At 39.6% G+C, this 24,456-nt stretch overlaps 2 protein-coding genes across 7 annotated transcripts in view; one reads left to right on the top strand and one right to left on the bottom strand.

Annotated features, from left to right (window-relative positions):
• The first annotated feature begins 273 nt into the window (after positions 1 to 273).
• Positions 274 to 23,194, top strand: LOC144072762 (small ribosomal subunit protein eS27). Of its 5 annotated transcripts, XR_013299930.1 has the most exons (6): positions 274 to 348; positions 806 to 914; positions 1,518 to 1,628; positions 9,236 to 9,301; positions 21,971 to 22,054; positions 22,174 to 23,194. XR_013299930.1 is itself a non-coding variant. In XM_077598045.1 (4 exons), exons 1-4 carry the CDS (start codon positions 343 to 345, stop codon positions 2,583 to 2,585), a joined length of 255 nt encoding a protein of 84 aa, XP_077454171.1. In that variant the 5' UTR covers positions 274 to 342; the 3' UTR covers positions 2,586 to 2,803. The 5 variants fall into 5 exon arrangements, 1 of the variants encoding a protein (XP_077454171.1); XR_013299929.1 differs by lacking the exons at positions 21,971 to 22,054; positions 22,174 to 23,194 and adding an exon at positions 11,194 to 12,377; XR_013299927.1 differs by lacking the exons at positions 21,971 to 22,054; positions 22,174 to 23,194 and adding an exon at positions 11,191 to 12,377.
• kcnn3 (potassium intermediate/small conductance calcium-activated channel, subfamily N, member 3) overlaps positions 7,148 to 24,456 on the bottom strand; it is a 57,346-nt gene continuing 40,037 nt past the window's right edge. For both annotated transcript variants that reach the window (XM_077598044.1, XM_077598043.1), the window contains 3 exons: positions 14,403 to 14,530; positions 13,354 to 13,423; positions 7,148 to 11,573 (listed from right to left, as the gene is read on the bottom strand). In XM_077598044.1, the coding sequence (XP_077454170.1) occupies positions 11,187 to 11,573; positions 13,354 to 13,423; positions 14,403 to 14,530 (585 nt within the window). In that variant the 3' untranslated portion in view covers positions 7,148 to 11,186. The remainder of the gene's footprint in view (positions 11,574 to 13,353; positions 13,424 to 14,402; positions 14,531 to 24,456) is intronic.

Raw genomic sequence — 24,456 nt, 5'->3', positions numbered from 1 at the left:
GAAGTGATCACTACGGTGTTCCAAATTCATCATTATCTGATCTAATTTACTGTTCAGGACACGGACCATGTTTTGTGGTAGGTATTAAAACAAATAAATCGAAATTGAAATGGACTTTGATTGACGGCAACAGACGTTCAATGCATTTCAACTGATAGAGTTTCAACTTCAAAAGAAAATTTCTATTAAAGACTTTATTACACTGGCTATGATTCAGATTTATTTTATTTTATATAATTTTATTGATATCACAAAACCTTGGTAAAAACTACTTCCGCTTCGGCTACGTGGTACACGCGTCTACTTCCGTCTAGAACACTTCAACTCCGAACAAGTCCAGAAATGCCTGTAAGTATTGTCGATTCACTTAACTACCCATCCGTCATTTAAAAGTTTTTAAATTGGTAGGATTTGTCTGAATATACGCCCGTTTTAGTGTTAGTTTGTTGACTCCAAGTATTCGCGTGTAATGTGGAAATTATGAACTTCGAAAGACAATGTGGTGAGACACGTGGAAGGCAAAAGCCACCCCTGATCTCGATAGATTTTTTTCGCTCTGAGACACATGTAATGTTAAAGCAACATTGATTTCGGCCCTCGTATCAAGTGGAGTTAATTTCGAACAAAATTGAAGTTTAATGTACTTGAATCGATGTTAGAATATTATTCATAAAAATTGATAGTGGCTCATGTGAGTTTTTTTAGGTGAAGATTTTATTAGCTGGTCGTTCACGTCTGCTTCACAATTTACTGCAGTTAATATTCACCATTTAACAATAACAAAAATGTCTATTTTCCCTTGCAGCTTGCAAAGGATCTGCTGCTTCCCACCTCTGAAGAGGAGAGAAGGAGACACAAGAAGAAACGTATCGTCCAGAGTCCCAATTCCTATTTTATGGATGTCAAATGCCCAGGTCTGTATGTTTAAAAATAAAAATAAATCAAGCGTTACCCAATTTGAACGTGGTTTTAAACATACTTCAAAAGGAGATCCCTGCTCAAGGTGCCATTTGGTGTTCAGTATTTATGTTATGAAACAGATGCATGTATGGACATATAGACAAAATGTACTTGTTATTTAATTAAAATGGTTCAATAAAATGTTATCAGTAATATTGGAAGACAAACTTTTCTCAAAGATTCCTTTTAAATGCATCTCAAAGCTAAGTACTTAAAAAGAATACTACTTCTGCCCTGGACATTTTGAAAAATAAAATCTGTGATTCTTCTAATACCTGGTACGTTTACTGTATCACACTGACAATCTCTACTATTGACTATTATGTATTCATCAAAAATATATTTGATCAACCTTTCTGTATGAATACCTTGCCTTTATGTGTTGCCCTATCATTAACCTTCGTAGTGATGTGGGCGTCAACTGAGGCATACAAAAACTCTTGTGGTTGCCACTGAATTGAGTTTGAAATAACTGCCTTTCATGCGCAGCCACGCGCACACAAAGCACCCCTCCCACATACGAAATATAATTTAATAAATGTTTATAACGTTTTCAGGTTGTTACAAGATCACCACGGTGTTCAGTCATGCTCAGACGGTGGTGTTGTGTGTCGGTTGCTCCACGGTCCTCTGCCAGCCGACGGGCGGTAAAGCTCGTCTAACAGAAGGTATGCAATACTTTAAGAATCCAGTGTTAACACAACTGTGCACATGTAAATTCAAAACAACTAAATTAGAACTTTTAAGCATCAATATACTTATCAAGATATACTGGTTTGCTCAATGGGAATATCCCAAACTGTATTGATGGATATTACAGTGGAATTCTGGCCATCCTAGATTTCAAAATATTATTTATTTATTTTTTATAAAGCAAGGTTGAAAACTGTTGCCGGTATTTAGCGCAAAACATCCGACCTGAGAAGTTTTCAGAGACGAGCTGTGGGCACGTGAATTTGTCGCTTGCAGTGCACTCGTGTCGCGCTCCGTGTGTTGGATTTCAGCTCAGTTACCTAATCTAATTTTGCCGTTGCCCATAAAGGTTATCGTAAAGAAATCCGGATTTGCAGGAAGGTGCTCTGTGGCACTTGACACTGCAAGATAGCGACTGGTCGTGCTTTGTTTTTTCCTGTATCATCCTGAATACTTTTGTTCTTTATCTTGCCGTCATGGCAACCTTGGCCTTCTAGAGTCAGCTCCGCTTGTAGACAGTACGGATGCACATGACAAGCCCTCACCCGCCCTTTTCTTCTCGCCAATGGAGAGCACATTTGTCTAGCTGTCACTATGTTTGGATAAATGGAAGTAGCGTTCATTTTCAATCTGTGACGCAGTTTGCACACGATAAATGTGCGAACTTTGTGAAATCAGTCAGTTTTCACATGACCGCAACATTGCAACTTCAAAGGGGAGGAATAAATTGCCCAATTAATTTATTTTAAGCCTTAGTTTTCTATCAGTGTTGGATATGCATGTTCAATGAAAAAGAGGCACCTGTAGTAATTAGTAACAGCTTCTCCCAAGTGTTTTTAAAATATTTAGGTAAAAAAAAAGAATTGTACCTAATTGTCTATTTGGGTCTCAATGTTTTTCCAGGATGCTCTTTCAGGAGGAAACAGCATTAAGTTCAATTGATCTGATGATGTTAAGAACGACCCAAACAATTTCAATGGTGCTGCTTTTCTAGCGTCCAAGAATGGAGCCCAAGAAAACAAGATAAAGAAACACAAGATCACCAGGATCGGTGGATTAAGAGGGCAAATGGTTAAGCTCAAGCAAATTAAAAGTGAGCAAAATGCTAATCAGGCATTTCATTCAAAAGCTTTAAATGTGCAGCAACAAAATTGTCAAAAACATACATTGTTTAGTATTTTTATGGCTTTGGTTGGCAGCCCAGGGGATGAGTAGACTGCACGTCGCCCTCACTGTGTGGAGTTTGTATGTTCTCCCTGCGCTTGTCGGTGTCCTTCCACATCCCAGAAACATGCATGGTAGGCTGGGTGGACACTATAAATTGTCCCTAGGTATGAATATGAGCAAGAGTGGTTGTCCGTCTCCTTGGATTGGATGGCCACCGATTCAGGGTGTCGCCCACCTGAAGCCCATAGTTGGCTGGGATAGGCTACAGGTGACCCTTGTGAGGATAAGCAGCTTGGAAAATGAATGGCTTTGGGTAGAATATAATTGATTGTATTAAGTGGACATATCAGATCAACAAACATTGCATCTTTTCGAAAGGGTGGAAAAAAGCAGTGCATTTTAAAGATGCACATGATGGCCATCTGTGATGGTTAATTGAGGCAAATGCAGGATCGGGAATAATGCTATTTCCGCGACGGGTAATTTACATGCAATTTGTTTCTGTTGCCAAATTGCTTTGTTTATTTTCTGAGATGGGAGCTATCATATTAGGAGAATAATTTTGAGGACTGGAGAGATATAAAAGCTCCACTCATCAATTACCGCATAATTCCTGGCCTCTGTCTTGTTCGTGAGCACTTGAAGCAGCACTTAATAAAAGTAACAATAAAGTCAACATTTGGCTTTAAACTATTTCAGCTTTTGTACTGGTTGCCCAGGTATTTTTTTCCTGGTCAGCAGAGGACTTGGCTTGACATTGATTGCTTAATACTGTTGCTGGCTTAATACAACAGACTAAATAATGGCTTGTCAGTTTTGCATGAGGTTGCACAGTTACAAGCAGGCATGTGTGTTGAGAAATCTGTAATAGCCTTACTGTGTTTGGCCATTTTCACAATGTGATTTATATTCCACTAAATGTATAAAATGAGAACTGTCTTGTGGCATTTTGTGTGTTGCGATCTTGTTCATTGACCAAATTAATTAAATGTGTCCGACTGGTCCCAGTATCGATTTTTGTAATTACTCCAGTTTTGGTAGCAAATACTAAAGACAGTAATCATGAATATTTAAAACCTCTCTAATGACAATGCATTCAAGTTTGTCTTGTTTGCTTGAAAATCATGATTTTAATTATATTATTATAATTTTCGAAGAAAGCATATCTATCTGACTGAATTATCAGATTACTAATTGTAAAAGTAATCCGAGTAAAGATACATATTACTATACTATGATTACAGTAATCTGACTACTGCAAACTAATCAGATTGCAGTAATGTGATTACAGTTACACAGCCAATTAAACAAAAATTAAAATGTTAGCACTTGTTGCTAGAGTTACGTAAAGGATTCAATGGAAGAAAAGCTGAGGCTTGCAATGCTTGTATCTGAAAAATTCGCATCTGGACCACCTTGAAGTCTGTCTACCCCTTCACCACCTCCGCAGAGCCAGGGGAGTCACACGCATGCCCACATTCAAACACTCATTTTATATATAGCAAGCAAAGTCCTTCAGATGTAGAAAGAGACAAAACATCAGACGGAAAGAAAGAAAAACAGTGGGAAGGTGGTTGGTCGTGAGTGTGTGGTATGCAGAGGACTCCCAGCTCGTACCAGTGGAAGTGGCATCAGTAGGAGTTCTGTCAGGGGAGCATTTGGTGCATACCTAACTCCCCCGCGGGATCATTAAAAAAACCCAATCGTGTCCGGCCTTCGTGCCCATTCAACTGTCTGAAAAATGGGTCAATTAAACACCTATGCTCCCGCTTATGCTACCTACAACCTCCATGTCCCCACCGCACGAAGCCGGACGGGGCTCGGAGGGCCGCGGGTTAGTGTGGGAGGCTTGCGTTGCCATGGTGATGATGTTGTAATCGTCTACTCTGATGGTAACCAAAGTGTGTCCCGCTACGGTGAGCAACCGTGGAGCCAAGTGCCTACACTCGAGTGCTGTGCTCATTTCTAGCTACTTGGACAAAGAAGCAGATGGCTCTCGCCATAAAAAGAATTCACCTCATTAGACTCATGCACACAGTCACATCCATCGGGGACGAGGGAAAACCTCCTAATCCCTACGATATTGTTGACTAGCTAAACATTAGCCAGCCTGTCTGTTGAAAAGTCACTTTGGCCCGTTTGCTGGATGTTGTGTTTATATTTTGTTGTTTTTGGGCTATGCCCAGTATTGTTTAGTACCTGCATGAAAATAAAAGTGGATTTAGGCAAATTCAAGCACTGCACTGTGGAGAAGAGATTATTTTGCTTACTTTATTGTCATTTCAGATGGGTTTTTGTCAAATGATCAGAAGAGCAAATAGGAGTGTGTTTTTTTTTCCAGACCCGTTATCACATTTATAGTTTTTAATGAAATCCCAAATGGAATCTCTGGATTGTGCTCGTCTTTTAAGAGAGATGTCTACATATAAGCATCTCAGTGTGCAGCCGTGGACAGAATTCCTGGAAAGTACAACCCCTTTTAATGAGGGTTTCTGCTTCCACAACTGTCATTTTACTTCCTCCTCTTCCTACTTACTGGACTATTGCAGACATTATGAACACAGTGGGAAAAGCCTCACTTTGCAGTACTAAATCATGAATACAGTACTTTTAGCTTGTCTTGTGTCACGTTCAGTATTCAAATCATGAATACAGTAACCTATTATAAATCAGTACATTACGATTGTATGGCTATGGCTGAGTGGTTTACTTCACATATTTTGCATCTCGCCATTTTGGAAGTCGAACAGATTGGAACTCAAACTCCGGCAGAAAACAAATGACATGATTGTCAGTTGTCGCTGTTGTTTGAAACGATGCAAGGCTTTTCCGGCAGAGTCTTCATTGAGTGTCTTGACTTACATTGTCTGTGGATGGCTAGGTAGTCCTTTCATCATCATGCTCCAATCCGCTCACTCGAGCTTTAGCACAAAGTACGAATGCGCAACATCACACTCACATCCTTTCAGAATTTATCATGCCCAGGCCTGTATTGTCACAGTTGCTCAGGAAACACCATTGTGTAAGAACAAGCATTTTTCTGACAGGAACAGGAAGAATGAGATTGCGGTAATGTGCACATTTATGTTGGATTCATCCTATACGACACGTGAGGAAGGCTGCACGAATACTTTTCTGGAGGATTGTGCGTTTTATCTCATCTGATGTTACAATATCATTTGTTAGCAATGGCTTAATTGCTGGTCAGCTTCTGTCTTATTCCACAAGCCATCTGCAAATGTTATGCCAGGCTTCTTATCAAAGCTGCTTCCCTTGCTTGTCGCCTTGCAAATCCGCCTCCACAACTGTTCCTCCCGTGGGCTCTCGATTAATCACTGTCAGGGAAAAAAGTGGTGGAATAGTCGGGGACCAAACAGTAAAGTAGGTGGGCGTCATGATAATAACTAAGGTTGAGCAATACTGGTGTGCGTTTTTTATTTCAAATATACACGTAATGGGAATTGTAATCTATTTTACAGAGTAGGAAGAAAATAAGGATTATAAAACATACGTATGTCTTTAAATTGCACGGATCAACATATCTGTCTAGTTTAAATATACTCACAAATTATCTCCACTTTGGTGGACCCAATGGAATAACAATGATTGTTTTTTTTTTTAGCCCTCAAAGAAATTGTTTTTTTCCTGGAGCTTTGAATAAGACCAGCAATCAGTTGAAGTTTTGGAGTGAGTAGTACATTGATTAGAGCTGTAGAGGCACCATGTTGTGATATGACATAATCAAGAGAGTTGATCAAAGCTCCAAAGAGCTGCAGAGTTCACCGCTGAATAACAGCGATAACAAGTTTGTTGATATCCTGCTAGTCGATCACTGCCTTGCATTACCTCCTATGTTAACCTTGTTTTGCATCAGACAAAATGAAACGATATAAAACCTTTAAAAATATGGAATCATTTTCCTCTGGCAAACAGACTCGATAATTGGGGAAAAAATCAATTTACACATGATAAAAAATTAAAACATTAATGTCCATGTAAAGCAAACGGTGGTCATGTGACATAAAAGATTCAGCCTGAAAATATCCATAAAACAGAGCTCCTGGAAAAATAATGAGAATCTTGAATGCAAATATCACCGCAGGGGAGGTTAAAAGCATAAGCGCAATGGTTCTTTATTAGTGTAAGTGTGACACGAAATTAGCTCAATTCCTATGGAGAGGAATAAAAGACAAATGAGGACAATAAATGGCTAGCAATGAGAAGCACCACTATCATTTATCCTGTAATAGCAAAACCTAGAATAACTGGGCAAGACCGTAGTGGTGTAAAGATTGTTCGATTGAACCACAGAAAGCGGGGGTCTCTGTCATGTTATAGATATATACTTTATTAATTCTTTCTGATAAAATAAAATTACAAAATAATTTCAATTCCAGATGTTCCTTCAACGTATCCTTGATATAGATATATTTGTCATGACGAATGAGAAGAATATTATAGTAATATCAGGTAATCAGCTAGGACCGACTTTTATCATGTTGGTAGAAAAGACTAAGCAATATAAAGCTAGAGTTCATCAACATCTTACTGTACAATTATATTCAGAGCCCATCTATGTCAGTATTCTGGCCACAGTGTGTCGCTATAAGTCACTTTCCCAAATTGTCTCTGTGATGCCAACAGTAGGTTTGTGTCTTTTCCAATGATGAACCCTCCAGTATACTGTAATCTCTCATTTTTTTTTTCTGTTTAACAAGTATTAAGAGTATTTCCATCATGGCCATGAATTCTTTCTAAGGATTATTTGTGTTCATCAGAGTCCTCCATGGGTTTATTTTCCCAACACTGTCCAGCATTCTTCACAAATTCATGCATGCCCGGATTTTCACAGTTATTCCCTGGCGGAAATATTGTCAAGGTGTCCTCCTGCTATCTTTTTTGTCCATGGCGACAGCAGTATTCCCTGCCTTTGATTGGGGTCCATCTAGGAGAGAGCACTTTGGTTCTTAATTTGTTTGTGTGTGTGTGTACATAAGTGTGTTTTATGTGACCAAGCAATCTAAAGCATACATTCATGAGAATAGGGAGTTTTTATGATGCAGGATACACTTTCCTTCCCTTGGCGCAGGGTTCCTCGGTTTATGGCAGATGCGTTAGCAGAGAATTAGATATTTTAGTCAGATTCCCACAAATGGTGAGCAGTCCTACAATTACAACCCGCATTCTAAAATGTCTTCCATTAACTCATTGGTGACCATGGAAAGCAAGAAGGGATGTCCTGGTGCTCATTTTTAAAATTGTGCTCTAACACGATTTTGTTTTCAGTCTGTGTTTAGCCGATATTGATTCCATGCCGATCTGATGCCCATGTTCTGAGACCAGAAATATAATGCAAACATTAAATGACAAATCATATTTTTTGGATTATTGTGGCAAGAGATGTACAATCATTTGAACTTGGAGGGGCTGGTAGCAATTATTTGATTGGACGTCTTTCACCATCAGTTAATATAATTTGAACTCCCTCATTCACCGCAGCTATTTTTTTTATGCCTATTAAAGTTCACAATCAGTAGTCCTTGCCTATGTAATCCAAACTAGATCAGCAATAGACTGAATAAAGCTTTTGTATGTGAACCAGAAACACGCTGGAGTAACTGCCAACCTAGACTAAATCAGAAGTAAAAACATTGTATTAAAAACACTTGCAGCCCATAAATAAAAGCATATGAAATGGACAAAGTCAGTGCAGCGAGAACTGGACATGCCGTTTTGTGCCACATGACGACGCATTCTTCTCAAGTAATTCATAATGTTCCATAAATAACATCAGAAAACCTTATGATGTATAAACCAAATCACCCCCAACATATAGAACATAAACACACCTAAGGTAGTCAAATATTTTCTTGTGATTAAAAAAAAGAGACTATGATAAATTGTTTCAAATCATTAACAAATTACAATTAAGCAACAAGGGAAGCCCGAGTAAATGAAAAATGAACTGTAGACAAGGAAGTAAACTTTCATTAAGATCATAGATGCCATCCATTCTCTAGAACAGTTGTTATCATTACTTCAGTTGAATATTTATTTTTACTTAAAATGACCATAGTAAGACTTTTTAAAAAAAAAACAATGTATAGTAAGACTTAAAAATTACCATGTATTTGTATATAAAGGTATTTTTTTAATACGACCATGTATAGTAAGTGTTTTCCTTCAAAAAACAACCATGGATAGTAAGACTTTTTCTTTGAAAAATCGACCATGTATAGTAAGGTGTTATTTTTTAAATAAAAAATGACCATGGATAATAAGGCTTTTTTTTACTTAAAAGAAAAATGAGCATGTATAGTAAAGCTTTTTTTTTCTCTTTAAAACAAGGAATATGAGTATGATTGCTTGTTTGTGTCTTCGTGTCCTAAAGTCATGTCATGTTTTTGTTTTAAAGGGAAATTGTAGCAGGCCTGGTGGTCGAGTGGTTAGAGCATCAACCTCTGAGATTTGGAGTCCTAAGGTTTGACCCTACTTAGCTTCCGAGATAAGACGTGATTGGGTGTTTTCAGGATAGTATGCACACAAATACGTATGTTGGTCTCATTTTCATCATGAAAAGCTGAAATTTAACAATGGTGTATTCAGGTTCCATTTCCACCGTACATTGGAGACCAAAAAGTGAATGGAAAACCGATAATCATTCATCGATTTTAAAACAGAATGGCCCCATTAAAGTGACTATATAACTGAATAGAGTGCTCATAAAAAATAGTGTTGTGATTAATCGAGTCTTGAAACGATTGAGTCAAAAAGAGCACAGTTTCTTAATTTAACTTAGTTTTCTATCTGATGTATAATTGTTGCACTTATTAATGACATTTGGAAAAAACTGAAGAAATGATTAATATTTAAAGAATTAAAAATGAAGAATAATCCAATTCTTTTAAAAATATGTATATATCCATTTATAATATTTACCAATCCATCTAAGTTTACAAAGTGTAGGTTTTTATTGGGTATGGCTTATCCAATATTGTGATATGACAGTGTTAGCAGAGTGTTGTGACTAAATTGGCATTATTAGCAGACCTAAAAGCTATGCACTTAAAGCATATAAAATCAATGTAACTGTCAATGTGACAATTTACCCTAACAAATGTCATTTGGTCGCCAATTGTCAGAGAAAACCGAGCTATTTTATTGATCACTTCTTGCAATAGATATATTGATGCATGATCATTGTAAAAGAATAAGTGTCTTTTGTATTCTTGATCAGTCATTTATGCAGTGTATTGATGTTTATGCCATAAATGACCTATTTTTTGAAGTTTGGGTCTTCCCAAACCTAAGTTACTAAGCACTAAATATTTATAGAAATCTATCAAATTCTGCTGCGAGCTTAGGAACGTTGCATCATGAAGTACAAAGCCATTTAAGCATGAAATGATAGCTGTCGTTTCAGCTGAAGATTAAATGAAAAGTTATCCCTCCCATATGTCCCGAAGAGGCTTATGTCATCCATATTTGATGATCGTCTGACAACAAATGTTTCGATGCCTGTCTCGCATTTAAATTAAAATTAAAAGGCAAAAAAAAACGCAAGCCTAGATATGGATGTGAACTCACACGCATGCATTTGCTGTGTAATTGGTGTAGTTCAGTGCATTATTAGTGTCACAACTCTGCCTTGGGAATCTCAAAGTACACGTTTTTTTACATTGGTTCCTCGGGCGGCAGTGCCGTGTGCAGATTGACAGCGCATTGACTACTGGCAGTATAGGCTCGAGTGTTTTCTTAAGGGCATTGTGAAAGTGTGTTTTCTGTATTGCAGGGATGGTGTCATCATGTGGGTGCGGCACATGCCACTCTTTTCTTAGTTTCTCCTAAATAAATTCTGGTCCTATTGATCTAACCTTCTCTTAAAGGGATGCTCGTTATTACACAATTAGCAATCGGATAGAAAATACATCATAAGGATAAAAAGTCATGGTCATTAATTCCTGATGAAAGGGCACGGAAAGCGGGAAAGAGACGAGAGATAAAGGCTTTTTTCATTTCTTGCGTTGAGGGAGGGGGGGTGTTGCTTCCATTCAGTTCTTATAATTAGTCCTCATTATTTCACCTTTCTTTTATACTTCCTAGCGCCATTTCTCACCATCTTGACATGCTCCCTTTGCCCTCGCACCTTTAAGAATCTCCATCCGTGTTAAATCTCCCTTGCCCTATCGCTCCTAAAAGGGAACACGCCCCCCCCAAAAGTGTCATCACTCTTGCCGGCGCTCCCATTATTTCTCCCCGTTATCCCATCTACATCAATTTGAGAGGCTCATTTGTCAGCTCGCCCTCTCTTTCGGGTAGTCTGCGGGGGACTCTCGAGGCCTCATGCCGCGTCTTCCTGGGCTCTCTCAGCAGGTGGAGGCGCTGCTGTTCCCTTCTGAACTTCCCTCCAGGCCGGGCGAAGGCTGCACGAGAGGGGCCGGGGGGACGGGAGGCGGAACCGCCGGAGTTGATACTGGTGTGGTCGTGCCTGGAGTGGGGGCTAGCGAAGCCCCAGGGGAAAGAGGGGCCGCGGTTCCTGCGCCTTCGCCTTTCCCATCCCTGGAGTCTCTTTCCTTGAGGAGCTGGACTAGGGCGGCGTGCTGGGTGCTGAGTGTAGCCGAGAGGTGCGCCGGTAGGGCATTGAAGCCGGCTGTGAGCTGCTCCACGCGCTGCTCCAGGGACAACATCTGGCGCTCCAGATCCTCGCTTCGATCGTTGAGCTCTGACATCAGCTCGTACATGACACTCTGCATCTACAAAGACGGGAGACAAGAAGGGGGATGACTCACAATGTTTATCTACCTGCCTGTGCAGTGGAGAATGCTGCATTTTCAAAAGTTTTTGTGTGCGATATCAATATCAGGATAAGAGGCCTTTAGTGTCAGCAGAATCACTCAGGTACAGACGCTCCCCTACTTACGAACATTCGAGTTACGAACAACGGTACATACAAACATGTCTGCGCATATGGCATATGTCGAAAAATGTTCGGAAAGAGATGCTGTAAGTTAGATTTTTATTGCGCGCCTTTTTCCGAGTAGTGCTTCTTTCCGTCGCTAATACCGACGCCTGGCGCTGTGAGAGCTAACCCAGCATCCCAACCCAAATATTGAATGTTGCACAAAGGTTGCAAATCAATTGAATGATGCCATACAGTGCTACCGCATCATTTATGATGAAAAAAAGAAGAAAATTGTGCAATCGTCGTTAGATCGCTTCTTTCGGCCAGTTTCTAATAAATCTCTCTCTCTAACATACGTAGTATGTATACAGTACTGTACGTATTCTCTCCATTTTATTAAATGTTTTTTTCAGTACAGACCAATGCAGGTTACTTATACAAGCCTTAAACATACAAATGCACTTATATAAACCTTCAATATACTTACGTAGGCCTTAAACATAAATTATAATACAAAATATAGCACTGAAGCAACTTACGAACAAATTCACCTTACGAACAATCGCTCGGAACGTAACTCGTTCGTAAGTAGGGGAGCGTCTGTATTCAGAAAAAAAAACATTTGCTCATGTACCAATAAAATGATAACACTTAAGGTGTGTTTAGATTATTTTTACTAACTTAAAGCGCATGACAAAATCATTTTTCTGCTGTAAAAACGTATGGAAAACATCACTAAAAGCCAATATTTCCAGGAGGGAGGCAAAATTTATGCCAATGAACGTTCATTCGCCCCTCCCAGTTAGAATAGATTGGACGTCGAGTGCCGCCAAGGGCAGCCAATGAGTTAAATAGGTGCCCTGTTCGGGTTAAAGGCATCTATTGCGATCTGAGCCAGCCTGTGTTTAATGTGTGAACCTTCATACCACAACAGAACTTCAAAACTATTCAATTTTAGCATATCGGAGGAGACATGGACGGGCAGAAAAACAGATTTGAACCTCAAACCTTCTGATTTGATGCATTAACTGATGATCATGTGCATCTAGTGATACATTGCCTTCAAAGACAACCCCGGTTTTACTCACCGCTCAACGAGAGACCACCCTACCGCTCTCCGGCATTGTTGTTGGGCCTTGGGGGAGGTCGGTCGACCCTTGTTACATAATTCGCAAAGGACAATATTTTGCTTGGTCGGCATGTGACCAGAAGAGATGTTGCAAGAGGTCGAGAAGGAGCAGCGGTAAAAATAGTCTCCCTGAGAGCAGTGAGTAAGTCGGATGGGGGTGAAGAAAAAGGTCCACGAGCGAATGCATGCGGGAATAAAGAGGAGGCTTGAGGGAAGTCGCGAACAATGTGAGGAAGCATAGAATAAAAGGAAGGACTAGTACACATACACTTGCTTGTGTCAGATCACACTCTCGCTAGACACCCACACGGTCGCAGAAAGAAAAAGAAAAACGCTCTCTTTTCTCCTCACATTCCCACTCAGTCATCCCTGCTTTATAACACTTGTTCCGGTGGCAAGGAAAGACAAAAACAAGCATTTCATCACGGCAACGACGACGACGGTATATCGGGAAACATTCAAACGAGTTGACTTTTCAAAGGTTTTTGCTCGTGCCACTCACTTTTGACAGGTCCACCAACGTGTTGGCCTGATCGCTGAGTTTCCGCTGTTCCATTTTCACGCTGCGTAATCTGCGCGCACAAAGACACACATATTGGGATTCAGAGAAGAGCCATGGGAAGTCACAGATCGGCGAGTACACAGCGGTCAGCGCCGAGAGTTAATCCCCGGCGGGCCGTGTGACAACAACACGGTGGCTCGGTCACCTTGCCCCGCTTCACCTTTGCTAAATGTCTGGATGCACGAGTCTGCAAACATTCAGCGGTACGCCGTGTGCTCTCACTTTCAGACGGCTTTGTAAATCACAGCACAAAATATTTTAGCTCTGGCAGAACTGAGTGCTCTGGAGGAATAAATAAAGAGTTTAGCCCTAGAGTAAGAGCTGCTCAATATGAAGGGACCTTGGGCATAATGAGGCCGTTGGGGATATAAACAAAGGAGAATACAATTAGTTATCATCAAATAAATAATCTTGCTAGGGAATTACAAATTAGAAACTGTCGAGTTCTCAGAACATGGTGCAAGAATAGAAAGTTCTGATGTTTTAACATCAAATCTGACAGACTTTATAATCAGGTGCTTGCTGATTATACTGTGCTGCATCGAAAATATCAGTTTTAAGTGGTGAAGACCCCCGTATTCGTTAAGCTCAGGAGGTTCTTGTTTTTTGTGTTAGACAGATTTTGATGTTTATTAGTTTCTTGCGCTACTTCTAATAGCTCTGAATGTTGCAAAAAATAAAATGAGTTTGACTTGCAAAATCAACATGCAAAAATCTAATGGAAATTGTTAAGGATGTCTTTAAAATATGTTTTAGAATTAAAATCAGTAAATGAGCTCGATCTATGATGATCAAAGTGTTTCTAATAGAATGATGCATGTCGATTACCCACCACTGGATTTGACTGGATGAACTTTTAGCTGATGATGATTCACTGAAGCCGTGGGTGGATGCAACTGATTTCAAAGGTACTGTCAGTGTGTGTCCGTGTATCTCCTGAGTCTGAGTGTGTGTGTGTGTGGGTGCGTGTTAGTTGTAAGTGCTCTCACTGGTGAATTGCCTGCAGGAACTTCCGCTGATGTTTGCGGACTCTGGAGTGGTCGATCTTCTTCATCAGCCTGGTGTGCTTGTAGATGAGCCAGGTCTCCCTCAGCACGTTGGCCGCCGCGTTCTTTATCTGCTCTCAGACGACATAGGCAGACGAGCAATGATTAGCAACAGGTCACCCCTGACAACTGCTTGTGTGCCACTTGCACTCTGATTTCTTAATGAGAAAGGAAAAAAAAAACATCAACAACAGCCTTTTTCTTAAAGGATGCCCTCTTTCTCTGTGTCTCTTGTTACACACACACACACACACACACACACACACACACACACACAGTTGTAAACGCACGCACGCACGTTCTTGCCTGCCAAAGCTTTTCAAGCGCACATAAACAGCTGGTTCTTTAGGGAATTTTGGCAATGAGAACCAAGAGGACTCTCTCCCTCCAACAATACATCGCCAAAGCTCAAATGGAGTGCATCACGCTGTGTCTGGCTGTGTGCAATTCAGAGCAGTGGTTTATTAAAAAACAATCATATTCCATTGCATGACAACAAGTTAGAGAAAAATATTTGAAGCTGATACAGGAGCCCTGAGGAATAATTGCATAGCGCACCAAGCCTAATGTTCAGTGTTGCTCCGTGTTGCTCTTATTTCTCTATATTTGCTGAGCAGGAAATGCAATTATTTCATATAATCAGGACCGGAGATAAGTGTGATGTAAATACAAAGAAAGCCTTTCGTGGGAATTAGTAGAAAAATGAAAGCTTGTAATGAAAGGAAGAAGAGGGGATGCATTTATGTCAACCTGAACTATCTTTGTTTTCAAAGGTAATCTTGCTATGGTCACGGATGCTTAGAATAAAACAATATTTTAAATTTCAACATATTGTTTTAACCAATCAGAATTCGATTTTGTGACACCAAGGCCTTCTCGCAGGCGTAGGGATACATAATTGCCTTCTTGCAGGCGTATATATTTGTAGTCAAGACTTTCCAATAATGACAAAGTTAAGTATGTCTACTTCATGGTGTAGAGCAGGGGTGGCCAACTCCAGTCCTCGAGAGCCACAATCCGGTCTGTTTTCCATATCTCCCTCCACCAACACACCTGAATCAAATAATCAACTCATCAGCAAGCTGTCCAGAAGCTTGATACCAATCCCGATGATTTGATTCAGGTGTGTTGGTGGAGGGAGATATGGAAAACAGAGCGGATAACGGCTCTCGAGGACCGGACTTGGCCACCCCTGGTGTAGAGGTTCGCTCACCTGCCTGCCATGTGGGCAGACAGGGTTCAAATCCCAGTTGGTAATCATTTTTCCCTTAAATAAAAACAACTGTGTGTAGTCAAGACTTTCCAATAATGACAAACTGAAGTGTGGCCAATTCGTGGTGTAGAGGTTCACTCACCTGACTGCCATGTGGGAGGCTGGGGTTCGAATCCCAGTTGGGAAACATTTTCCATTAGTTGTTTCTATATATTTGTAGTCAAGACCTTCCAGTAATGAGAAAACTGAAGTGTGGCCACTTCATGGTGTAGAGGTTCACTCACCTGACTGCCATGTGGGCAGGTAGGGTTCAAATCCTGGTCGGGAAAGATTTTCCCTTAGTTGTTTCTATATATTTGTAGTCAAGACCTTCCAATAATGACAAACTGAAGTGTGGCCAATTTGTGGTGTAGAGGTTCACTCACCTGACTGGCATGGGGGAGGCTGGGTTTCAAATACAGACGCTCCCCTACTTACGAACATTTAACTTACGAACAACGGTACATACGAACATGTCTGCAAATTGCATTTAAGTCCAAAAATGTTCGCAAGTCCAATTTTGTATTTCGCGCCTTTTTCGGAGTAGTACTTCTTTCCGCCGCTAATACCGACGCCTGGCGCTGTGAGAGCTCAGCTCACCCAGCATCTACCTTCTTCTTCGTTGCAATGCGAAAGTGCGTGAATGTATCTCCAGTGTGCGAAGAACCTTTTTCATTTGTATCATTAAATATCTCATGCATCCAATATTGAATATGGTTGGTAAAAATAAAGGCTTCTATTGAGGGAGTTGCAAGGAAGAGGCAAGCCATTTCATTTGAAACGAGTGGCAATAATAACGAAGCTTGATGCGCGTGAGAGTGGTGAGCGTTTCACGGGCATTGAATCGTTCGACCGTCAGTACCATTTATAAACAGAAAGATCGAGCAGCAGGACCCAAATATTGAACGTTGCACAAAGTTTGCAAATCAATTGAATGATGCCATACAGTGCTACCGCATCATTTATGTTGAAAAAAAGAAGAAAACTGTGCAATCGTCATTAGGTCGCTTCTTTTGGCCAGTTTCTAATACATAAATCTCTCTCTCTCTCTCTCTACAGTACTGTACATATTCTCTCCATTTTATTAAATGTTTTTTTTTCAGTACAAACCAATGCGTGTTACTTATACAAGCCTTAAACATACAAATGCACTTATATAAACCTTCAATATACTTATATCGGCCTTAAACATAAATTATAATACAAAATATAGCACTGAATCAACTTACAAACAAATTCAACTTATGAACAATCGCTCGGAACCAATTGCGTTCGTAAGTAGGGGAGCGTCTGTATATGTTTTGACGAAAGTTTGGCGACACTCTTTTTCCTTGTCGACGATAATGTCAAATATTTATTCATCTTATTAGACGTGCTTCATAACTGAGCAAAGAATACCCCGAGATTTGGTACAAACGTAAAGCTGGCATGCAAAATGACTTGAATGGCTGGACATCGTAAGGCTTTTTCTTTAAAAAAAAGTGGTCTATGTAAAGTAAAGCTTTTATTTGTTTAAAAAATAAATACTATGTATATATAGTCAGGCTTTTTTCTTTAAAAATGACCATGTATATTAAGGGTTTTTATTAAAAAATGACCATGTATAGTAAGGCTTTTTTATTTAAAAAAAAAACGACCATGTACAGTAAAGTGTTTTTCTTAAAAGATGACATAGTATAGTAAGGCTTTTTTTCTTAAAAAAATGACATAGTATTGTAAGGCTTTTTTCTTAAAAAACAACATAGTATAGGCTTTTTTCTTTAAAGACGACATAGTATAGTAAGGCTTATTTTCTTTAAAAACGACACAGTATAGTAAGGCTTTTTTGTCTTTAAAAACGACATAGTATAGTAAGGCTTTTTATTTACAAAAAAGACCATGTATAGTAAGGCTTTTTTCTTAAAAAATGACCATGTATAGTAAGGCTTTTTTGTTTAAAAAAGACCATGTTTCGTAAGGCTTTTTTTCTTAAAAAACGACATAGTATAGTAAGGCTTTTTTTCCCTAAAAAAACGACATAGTATAGTATGGCTTTTCCCCCTAAAAAACGACATAGTATAGCGTGGCTTTTTTTCTTGAAAAACGACATAGTAGAGGAAGGCTTTTTCCCTAAAAAACGACATAGTATAGTATGGCTTTCCCCCCTAAAAAACGACATCGTATAGTATGGCTTTTTTCCTTTAAAAAACGACATAGTATAGTATGGCTTTTTTTCTTAAAAAACGACATAGTATAGTAAGGCTTTTTTTCTTAAAAAATGACATAGTATAGTATGGCTTTTCCCCCCTAAAAAACGACATAGTATAGCATGGCTTTTTTTCTTGAAAAACGACATAGTAGAGGAAGGCTTTTTCCCTAAAAAACGACATAGTATAGTATGGCTTTCCCCCCTAAAAAACGACATAGTATAGTATGGCTTTTTTCCTTTAAAAAACGACATAGTATAGTATGGCTTTTTTTCTTAAAAAACGACATAGTATAGTAAGGCTTTTTTTCTTAAAAAATGACATAGTATAGTATGGCTTTTCCCCCCTAAAAAACGACATAGTATAGCATGGCTTTTTTTCTTGAAAAACGACATAGTAGAGGAAGGCTTTTTCCCTAAAAAACGACATAGTATAGTATGGCTTTCCCCCCTAAAAAACGACATAGTATAGTATGGCTTTTTTTCTTGAAAAACGACATAGTAGAGGAAGCTTTTTTTTCTTAAAAAACGATATTGTATAGTAAGGCTTCTTTTCTTAAAAAACGACATAGTATAGTAAGGCTTTTTTTCTTTAAAAAATGACACAGCAAGTAAGGCTAATAGAGTCGGAGACTCATTGAGTCAGAACATGAGGCGGGAATCAGGAGTGAGTTCAATTCCACTCGTTGCAATTCTCAAATTGTTTATTGAGGTAATGAAAAGGATAAATACAACTTCCAACTTTACTGTGGTGCACTGGCAAAGACAATGGGTCAGAATTTCAGGTGGACTCAAGTTCAAATCAGAAGTGAGTTTGATTCCACTCTTTGCAATTCTCAAATTGTTTATTGAGGTAATGAAAAGGATAAATATAACTTCCAATCACATCATTTCAGAAGACACTGTGGTCCAGTGGCAAGAACAATGGGTTGAAATTGAAGTTGGACACAAGTTCAAATCTGGAGTGAGTTCAAGTCCACTCTTTGCAAATCTCAAATTGTTTATTGAGGTGATGAAAATGATAAATATAACTTCCAATCATTTCATTTCAGAAGTCACTGTGGTCCAGTGGCAAAGACAATGGGTCAGACAGACCTCAAGTTAGTGGATTTGACTGCCATGTGGGAGATGGGGTTCGAATCCCGCTCTCGTTTGACTAATCACTACACTAGTAGTTCAGTAAATGGGTAATCCTTTTTTCATTCAAATAAACACTTAGTCATTTTTTTCAGCAAAACAATATTTCCGGTCAGCCTTCGGCTGACCGGAAGACAGTTGGGAGGGGGGGGTTCCTGGTGGTGTTCGACAGTCGGCCTTCGGCCGACTGCCGACACCATGCAGTCGTCGACACCGGGACGTGAACCCTCGACACCCACGTCGCAGGCAGGTGACTAACCCACTGCACCACGAGGCGGCCCGCCTATACATGATTGGAAGTTATATTTATCCTTTTCATTACCTAAATAAACAATTTGAGAATTGCAAAGAGAGGAATTGAACTCATTCCTGATTTGAACTTGAGTCCACCTGAAGTTCTGACCCATTGTCTTTGCCACTGGACCACAGTGACTTCTGAAATGATGTGATTGGAAGTTATATCTATCCTTTTCATTACCTCAATAAATAATTTGAGAATTGCAAAGAGTGGAATTGAACTCACTCCTGATTTGAACTTGAGTCCACCTGAAGTTCTGACCGTTTGTCTTTGCAACTGGACCACAGTGACTTCTGAAATGAAATGATTGGAAGTTATATTTATCCTTTTCATTACCTCAATAAACAATTTGTGAATTGCAAAGAGTGGAATTGAACTCACTCCTGATTTAAACTTGAGTCCACCTGAAGTTCTGACCCATTGTCTTTGCCACTAGACCACATATATATTTGTAGTCAAGACCTTCCAATAATGACACTGTAAAGTGTGGCCAATTCGTGGTGTAGAGGTTTGTTAACCTGACTTAGTCTTTTTAAATGGCAAAATGGTTCATCGTCCACCGAGATTCAAACCCTGCCTGCCCACATGGCAGGCAGGTAACAGAACCACTACACCATGAAGTGGCCACACTTTACCTCGACATGATTGGAAAGTGTTGACTACAAATATATAGAAATATTTAAGGGAAATTATTTAAGGAAAGACTGAATGACTTAGTCTTTTTTAATGGCAAAATGGTTCATCGTCCACCAAGATTCGAACCCTGCCTGCCCACACGGCAGTCAGGTGAACGAACCTCTACACCATGAACTGGCCACACTTAGCTTTGTCATTTTTGGAAAGTCTTGACTACACACGGTTGTTTTTATTTAAGGGAAAAATGATTACCAACTGGGATTTGAACCCTGTCTGCCCACATGGCAGGCAGGTAACAGAACCACTACACCATGAAGTGGCCACACTTTACCTCGACATTATTGGAAAGTGTTGACTACATATATATAGAAATATTTAAGGGAAATTATTTAAGGAAAGACTGAATGACTTAGTCTTTTTAAATGGCAAAATGGTTCATCGTCCACCGAGATTCGAACCCTGCCTGCCCACACGGCAGTCAGGTGAACGAACCTCTACACCATGAACTGGCCACACTTAGCTTTGTCATTTTTGGAAAGTCTTGACTACACACGGTTGTTTTTATTTAAGGGAAAAATGATTACCAACTGGGACTTGAACCCTGTCTGACCACATGGCACGCAGGTAACAGAACCACTACACCATGAAGTGGCCACACTTTACCTCAACATTATTGGAAAGTGTTGACTACACATATATATAGAAATATTTAAGGGAAATTGTTTCCCAACCGGGATCCGAACCACACCTGCCCACATGGCAGGCAGGTGAACAAACCTCTACACAATGAAGTGGCCACACCTTACCTTGTCGTTTTGGAAACCCTTGAGTATACACGGTTGCTTCTATTTAAGGGAAAATGACACATGAAAAGGATGGATTTTGGTGAGTAAAATATGGCTATATTCGTAAATAATATTTCAATTGTATGAGGTTATTATTGATGATTTTTTATGTGTCGCAGCTGTAGCTGCACTAGAGGTTTTATAGCCATAAAATAGTTTTTGAGGGTTGGATTGATTCCGACAGCTGAAGGCATCGCTAGGAAATTCACGGACCGCCACTGGTTTTGACTGATAAGTCACAGCCCACAGAAGTGTTGTGTTTTATTGTTTCATCCATACACAACAAATATACAAAATAAAAAAAGAGATTGCCTACTTTCACATGGACAAAAAGACTTGAATTCTGCTTTTTTCTTTTACCATTAATTAAATTTAAGGAAACTGAGCCTCGTTCAGTCCATAAAAATCATGTGACAGAAGCGTACCAGAATGCGTCATCTTACAATTTTACTAGCATATTAATTTAGCCCACATACATGCTGCTCTCAAAATGCTGAATAAAATAATTTTTTCGGGTCGTTAAAAATGCACACACTGTCTAGTTTTTCTAGAATAGGCTCCCTTGAAAAAGGATATGCATTACATTGTTTACAAAGGTTATGAGTAAGGCGTATGTTAAATTATAAAAAAAAGGTTGCCGTGTCGTTACAAGGACGGCAAAGTGTTGAACAGCGGGGGGTGCAGCGGGGAGATGTAAGGAAAAGGAGGAAATGAGTAAGGACATAAATTGAATGAAAGACTTCAAAGCGATGCTGAGCACTGAACAAAGAACAATTATATACCCCCCTTGTGTCTGGGGAGCACAAAAGACCCCAGCAGCTTTACTAATCAGCACCCATCCACTGCAGTCAAGCACTACACATGCAGGAATACACGTTACTGGTCGTCTGCACGCATATTTCAATGACACACGGAGTCTTGATACATTTTGATGTGGACCTTTCAGATTTAGTTTTAATGCAGAAATGACTTGTACATTTCAGTCTCTGTTAGATATCTCATTTAACGACAATGTTCGCTTTAAGTCTGAGGTGAAAGGTATTAAGTGTAGTACAGTAATTGGGTTTGCAGTTAACAAATGTAAAGAACTATGCTTTTTAACCTTTTAACCTTCCTAATGGTGTTTATCAGTGCCTGTTCCACTTTGTTTTAACCTAGTTCAGGTCTCTGAAGAACCTATTCGATGTCCTTGCATATCAACATGTTCATCAGTCATTAGCGTGCCTCATCCCGTTGTATTAGGTGAGTCATTAGAGCAAGTAAAATGAGAAGTGATGAGGTCTGTGTGAACACCGCCTCCTTAATTTGAATCAAAAAGCCGATTGAATTTACAGCATTTACAGCGGCATTTTCTTTAACAGAGCAAAAATCCTCATGATTGATGTGCAAAGTTAATACCAAGACGGACGGAGTTCATCTTACTCTCTTCAGCTTGTAACTTCTGGCTGGTTCTAATCAACGTAACACATTGTTGCCAGCAACTGCTTTCTTTTCCGAATTCCCTAAAGGGACTAAAGCAGCTTAGCTCCTTTGATAACATTAAATGACTTCATGAAGATTACAGTCGGAGCGGGTACGAAATGGCTACATGCCTATCTATCCCAGTAGCACTTTTTTTGTCCTGTATAAAATGTCCAAGATCAACGATTTCCTAACTATTTCCACCATTATTTGACCTCTGACATGTACAACTGAAATGAATAGAATATTTTCAAAAGAAGAAACTAAAGGAGCACCACCGTAAAGCAAAGAGAAGCTAAGCAGCAATAGGGGCGACATATGGTTTCTTCGCAGGGGAACTATGTTCCTGCCATATGGGTCAAAAATGTGTTCCGCCACATGCCCCTGCATGCCGCACCTTATGTGAGGTACATGGGAAATTTGTTATATTGTAGAGGATTAATCAGTCACTCATTATTACAGCTATGGCTGCCTGCCCCTTCCTGCCTCAATGACCCGTGTGTGTGTGTGTGTGTGTGTGTATGAGATCGGCAATTAGGTCCAGTGGTGGCGGAGAAGACAAAAACATAAAGACAATGGTCACCTTGGTGACAAGCGCCCACCCTGTCCCACGAAACTGCTGAATTGGACACATGACATCACAGGGCTTTCATTATTTTTATATTTTCATGCCTACAAAAATCCCCATTTAAACAAAAATAATTAAAAAAATAGAGCCCTGCAAGTATGGCTGCCATTTGCAGTGATAACCAAAGCAGCGTTGGTTTAAAATTGTTGTTTTTATACTGACCACAATGTAACATTGGTCCTTTACTACTTACAACACTGAAACTAATAAAACAGATCTACAACCTTCCAATCGTTGGATTTTCTTAAATATTTTTCCCCATGAATTTACATTGGCTGCCTCTAAGTGGATTGATGTCAATGGCACTGAAAAATGATCATTAAATGCTAGCCACGGCAGTTCAAATGGATTTGATGAAAAATTACTTGGCATTTTAATTTCACACTCGAATGGGGGGGTGGGGACCCCAGAGGCACACTTTGTTTGTACAGGTAATTAAAAGGTTAGTTTGCCATAACGTGTCTATTCTATAAGTTATCACCGCCTCCCGGGCGGGAGTGTTGGGCCTTGGTGACGTCTGCGCTCAACTGAATTCACTTGTTTTCTTTTGGAGTGGAAGCGATCTGTCATCTCCAAGGAATAGGCTGTTCCCATTTGGCTAATGGCGCAAACACTGAGTAATTTTGCAGCATATTGGCTGGCTCTTTTTTCAAAGGCACAAAATAGAAGGGCGTTACAGACAAGTGGCCAGGGCCAAGTGCGAAATTTGCCCGACAAGATGAGCTTGGAAAGCGATGGGATTCTTCTCGCTTGAATGATTACGGGACTTTTAATTGACATTGTGGGGGAGACTGCATTAATTTAGCACCCAGATTGAAGTGTTCCAACATCGAGGCCATCACGGGTAAAAGTGTTTGGAGAGCTACAGAAACCAGAAGCAATTGCAGGGTGGCTCTGTGTGACGGATTGCAGCCATTAGGTAAAACCTTTGATGCTAGTCCTGACATCTTCTTACATGAGCAATTAAAACCTCACACGCCATCAACTCAGGGATTACCGTAACCATTATCAGTTAAGATCTTAAATCCTATTACTAGGAAAGCAACACAATGAACTGAAATTAACTCTGTGCACTGGGTTTTAGCTCATCACACTTTTACTGATCAGGTCTCAGCATCTAATGTGATGCTTATTTTTTTTCCACTTCAACTTTAATTTATTCAACCAGCGCCAGTTGAGTGTGCAAATTCTGATTACAAACAAATCAGATGAAATGCAAGATGTGAACTTGAAAAATAAGGAAGATATAAAACTAAAGGGACGGGCAAAACTGAAATGAATGAAAATTTAAAATTTTGCGACATCAGTTACAACCACAGACATACACACTGATAAACTCATTTGATTTTCAACACTTGCTAAACGTTTCCTGCTGGCTGTAAAGTGTTTGGAATGAAAATCAGCCCTTATAACTATGGGATCACGCTATCATGGTCTTCAGTCTAAAAGAAAAAAAAACACCTAACACGTTCCCTCTCTAGTTCAGCGATGAGGTCTTGCCCCAAGTGGCGCAGTACAAGTATCTTTGGCGCTTTTCATGAGAGAGATGAAGAGA

Source organism: Stigmatopora argus, chromosome 4, assembly GCF_051989625.1.
Source record: "Stigmatopora argus isolate UIUO_Sarg chromosome 4, RoL_Sarg_1.0, whole genome shotgun sequence".
NCBI lineage: Eukaryota > Metazoa > Chordata > Actinopteri > Syngnathiformes > Syngnathidae > Stigmatopora > Stigmatopora argus.
Note: the sequence above shows the minus strand (reverse complement) of the source record. Positions and strands in the feature narration are given on the sequence as shown.

Coding starts and splice junctions, on each gene's coding strand:
- LOC144072762 (XM_077598045.1), top strand. Junction 915..1,517: donor TATGGATGTCAAATGCCCAG/GTCTGTATGTTT, acceptor TAACGTTTTCAG/GTTGTTACAAGATCACCACG. Junction 1,629..2,556: donor TAAAGCTCGTCTAACAGAAG/GTATGCAATACT, acceptor ATGTTTTTCCAG/GATGCTCTTTCAGGAGGAAA.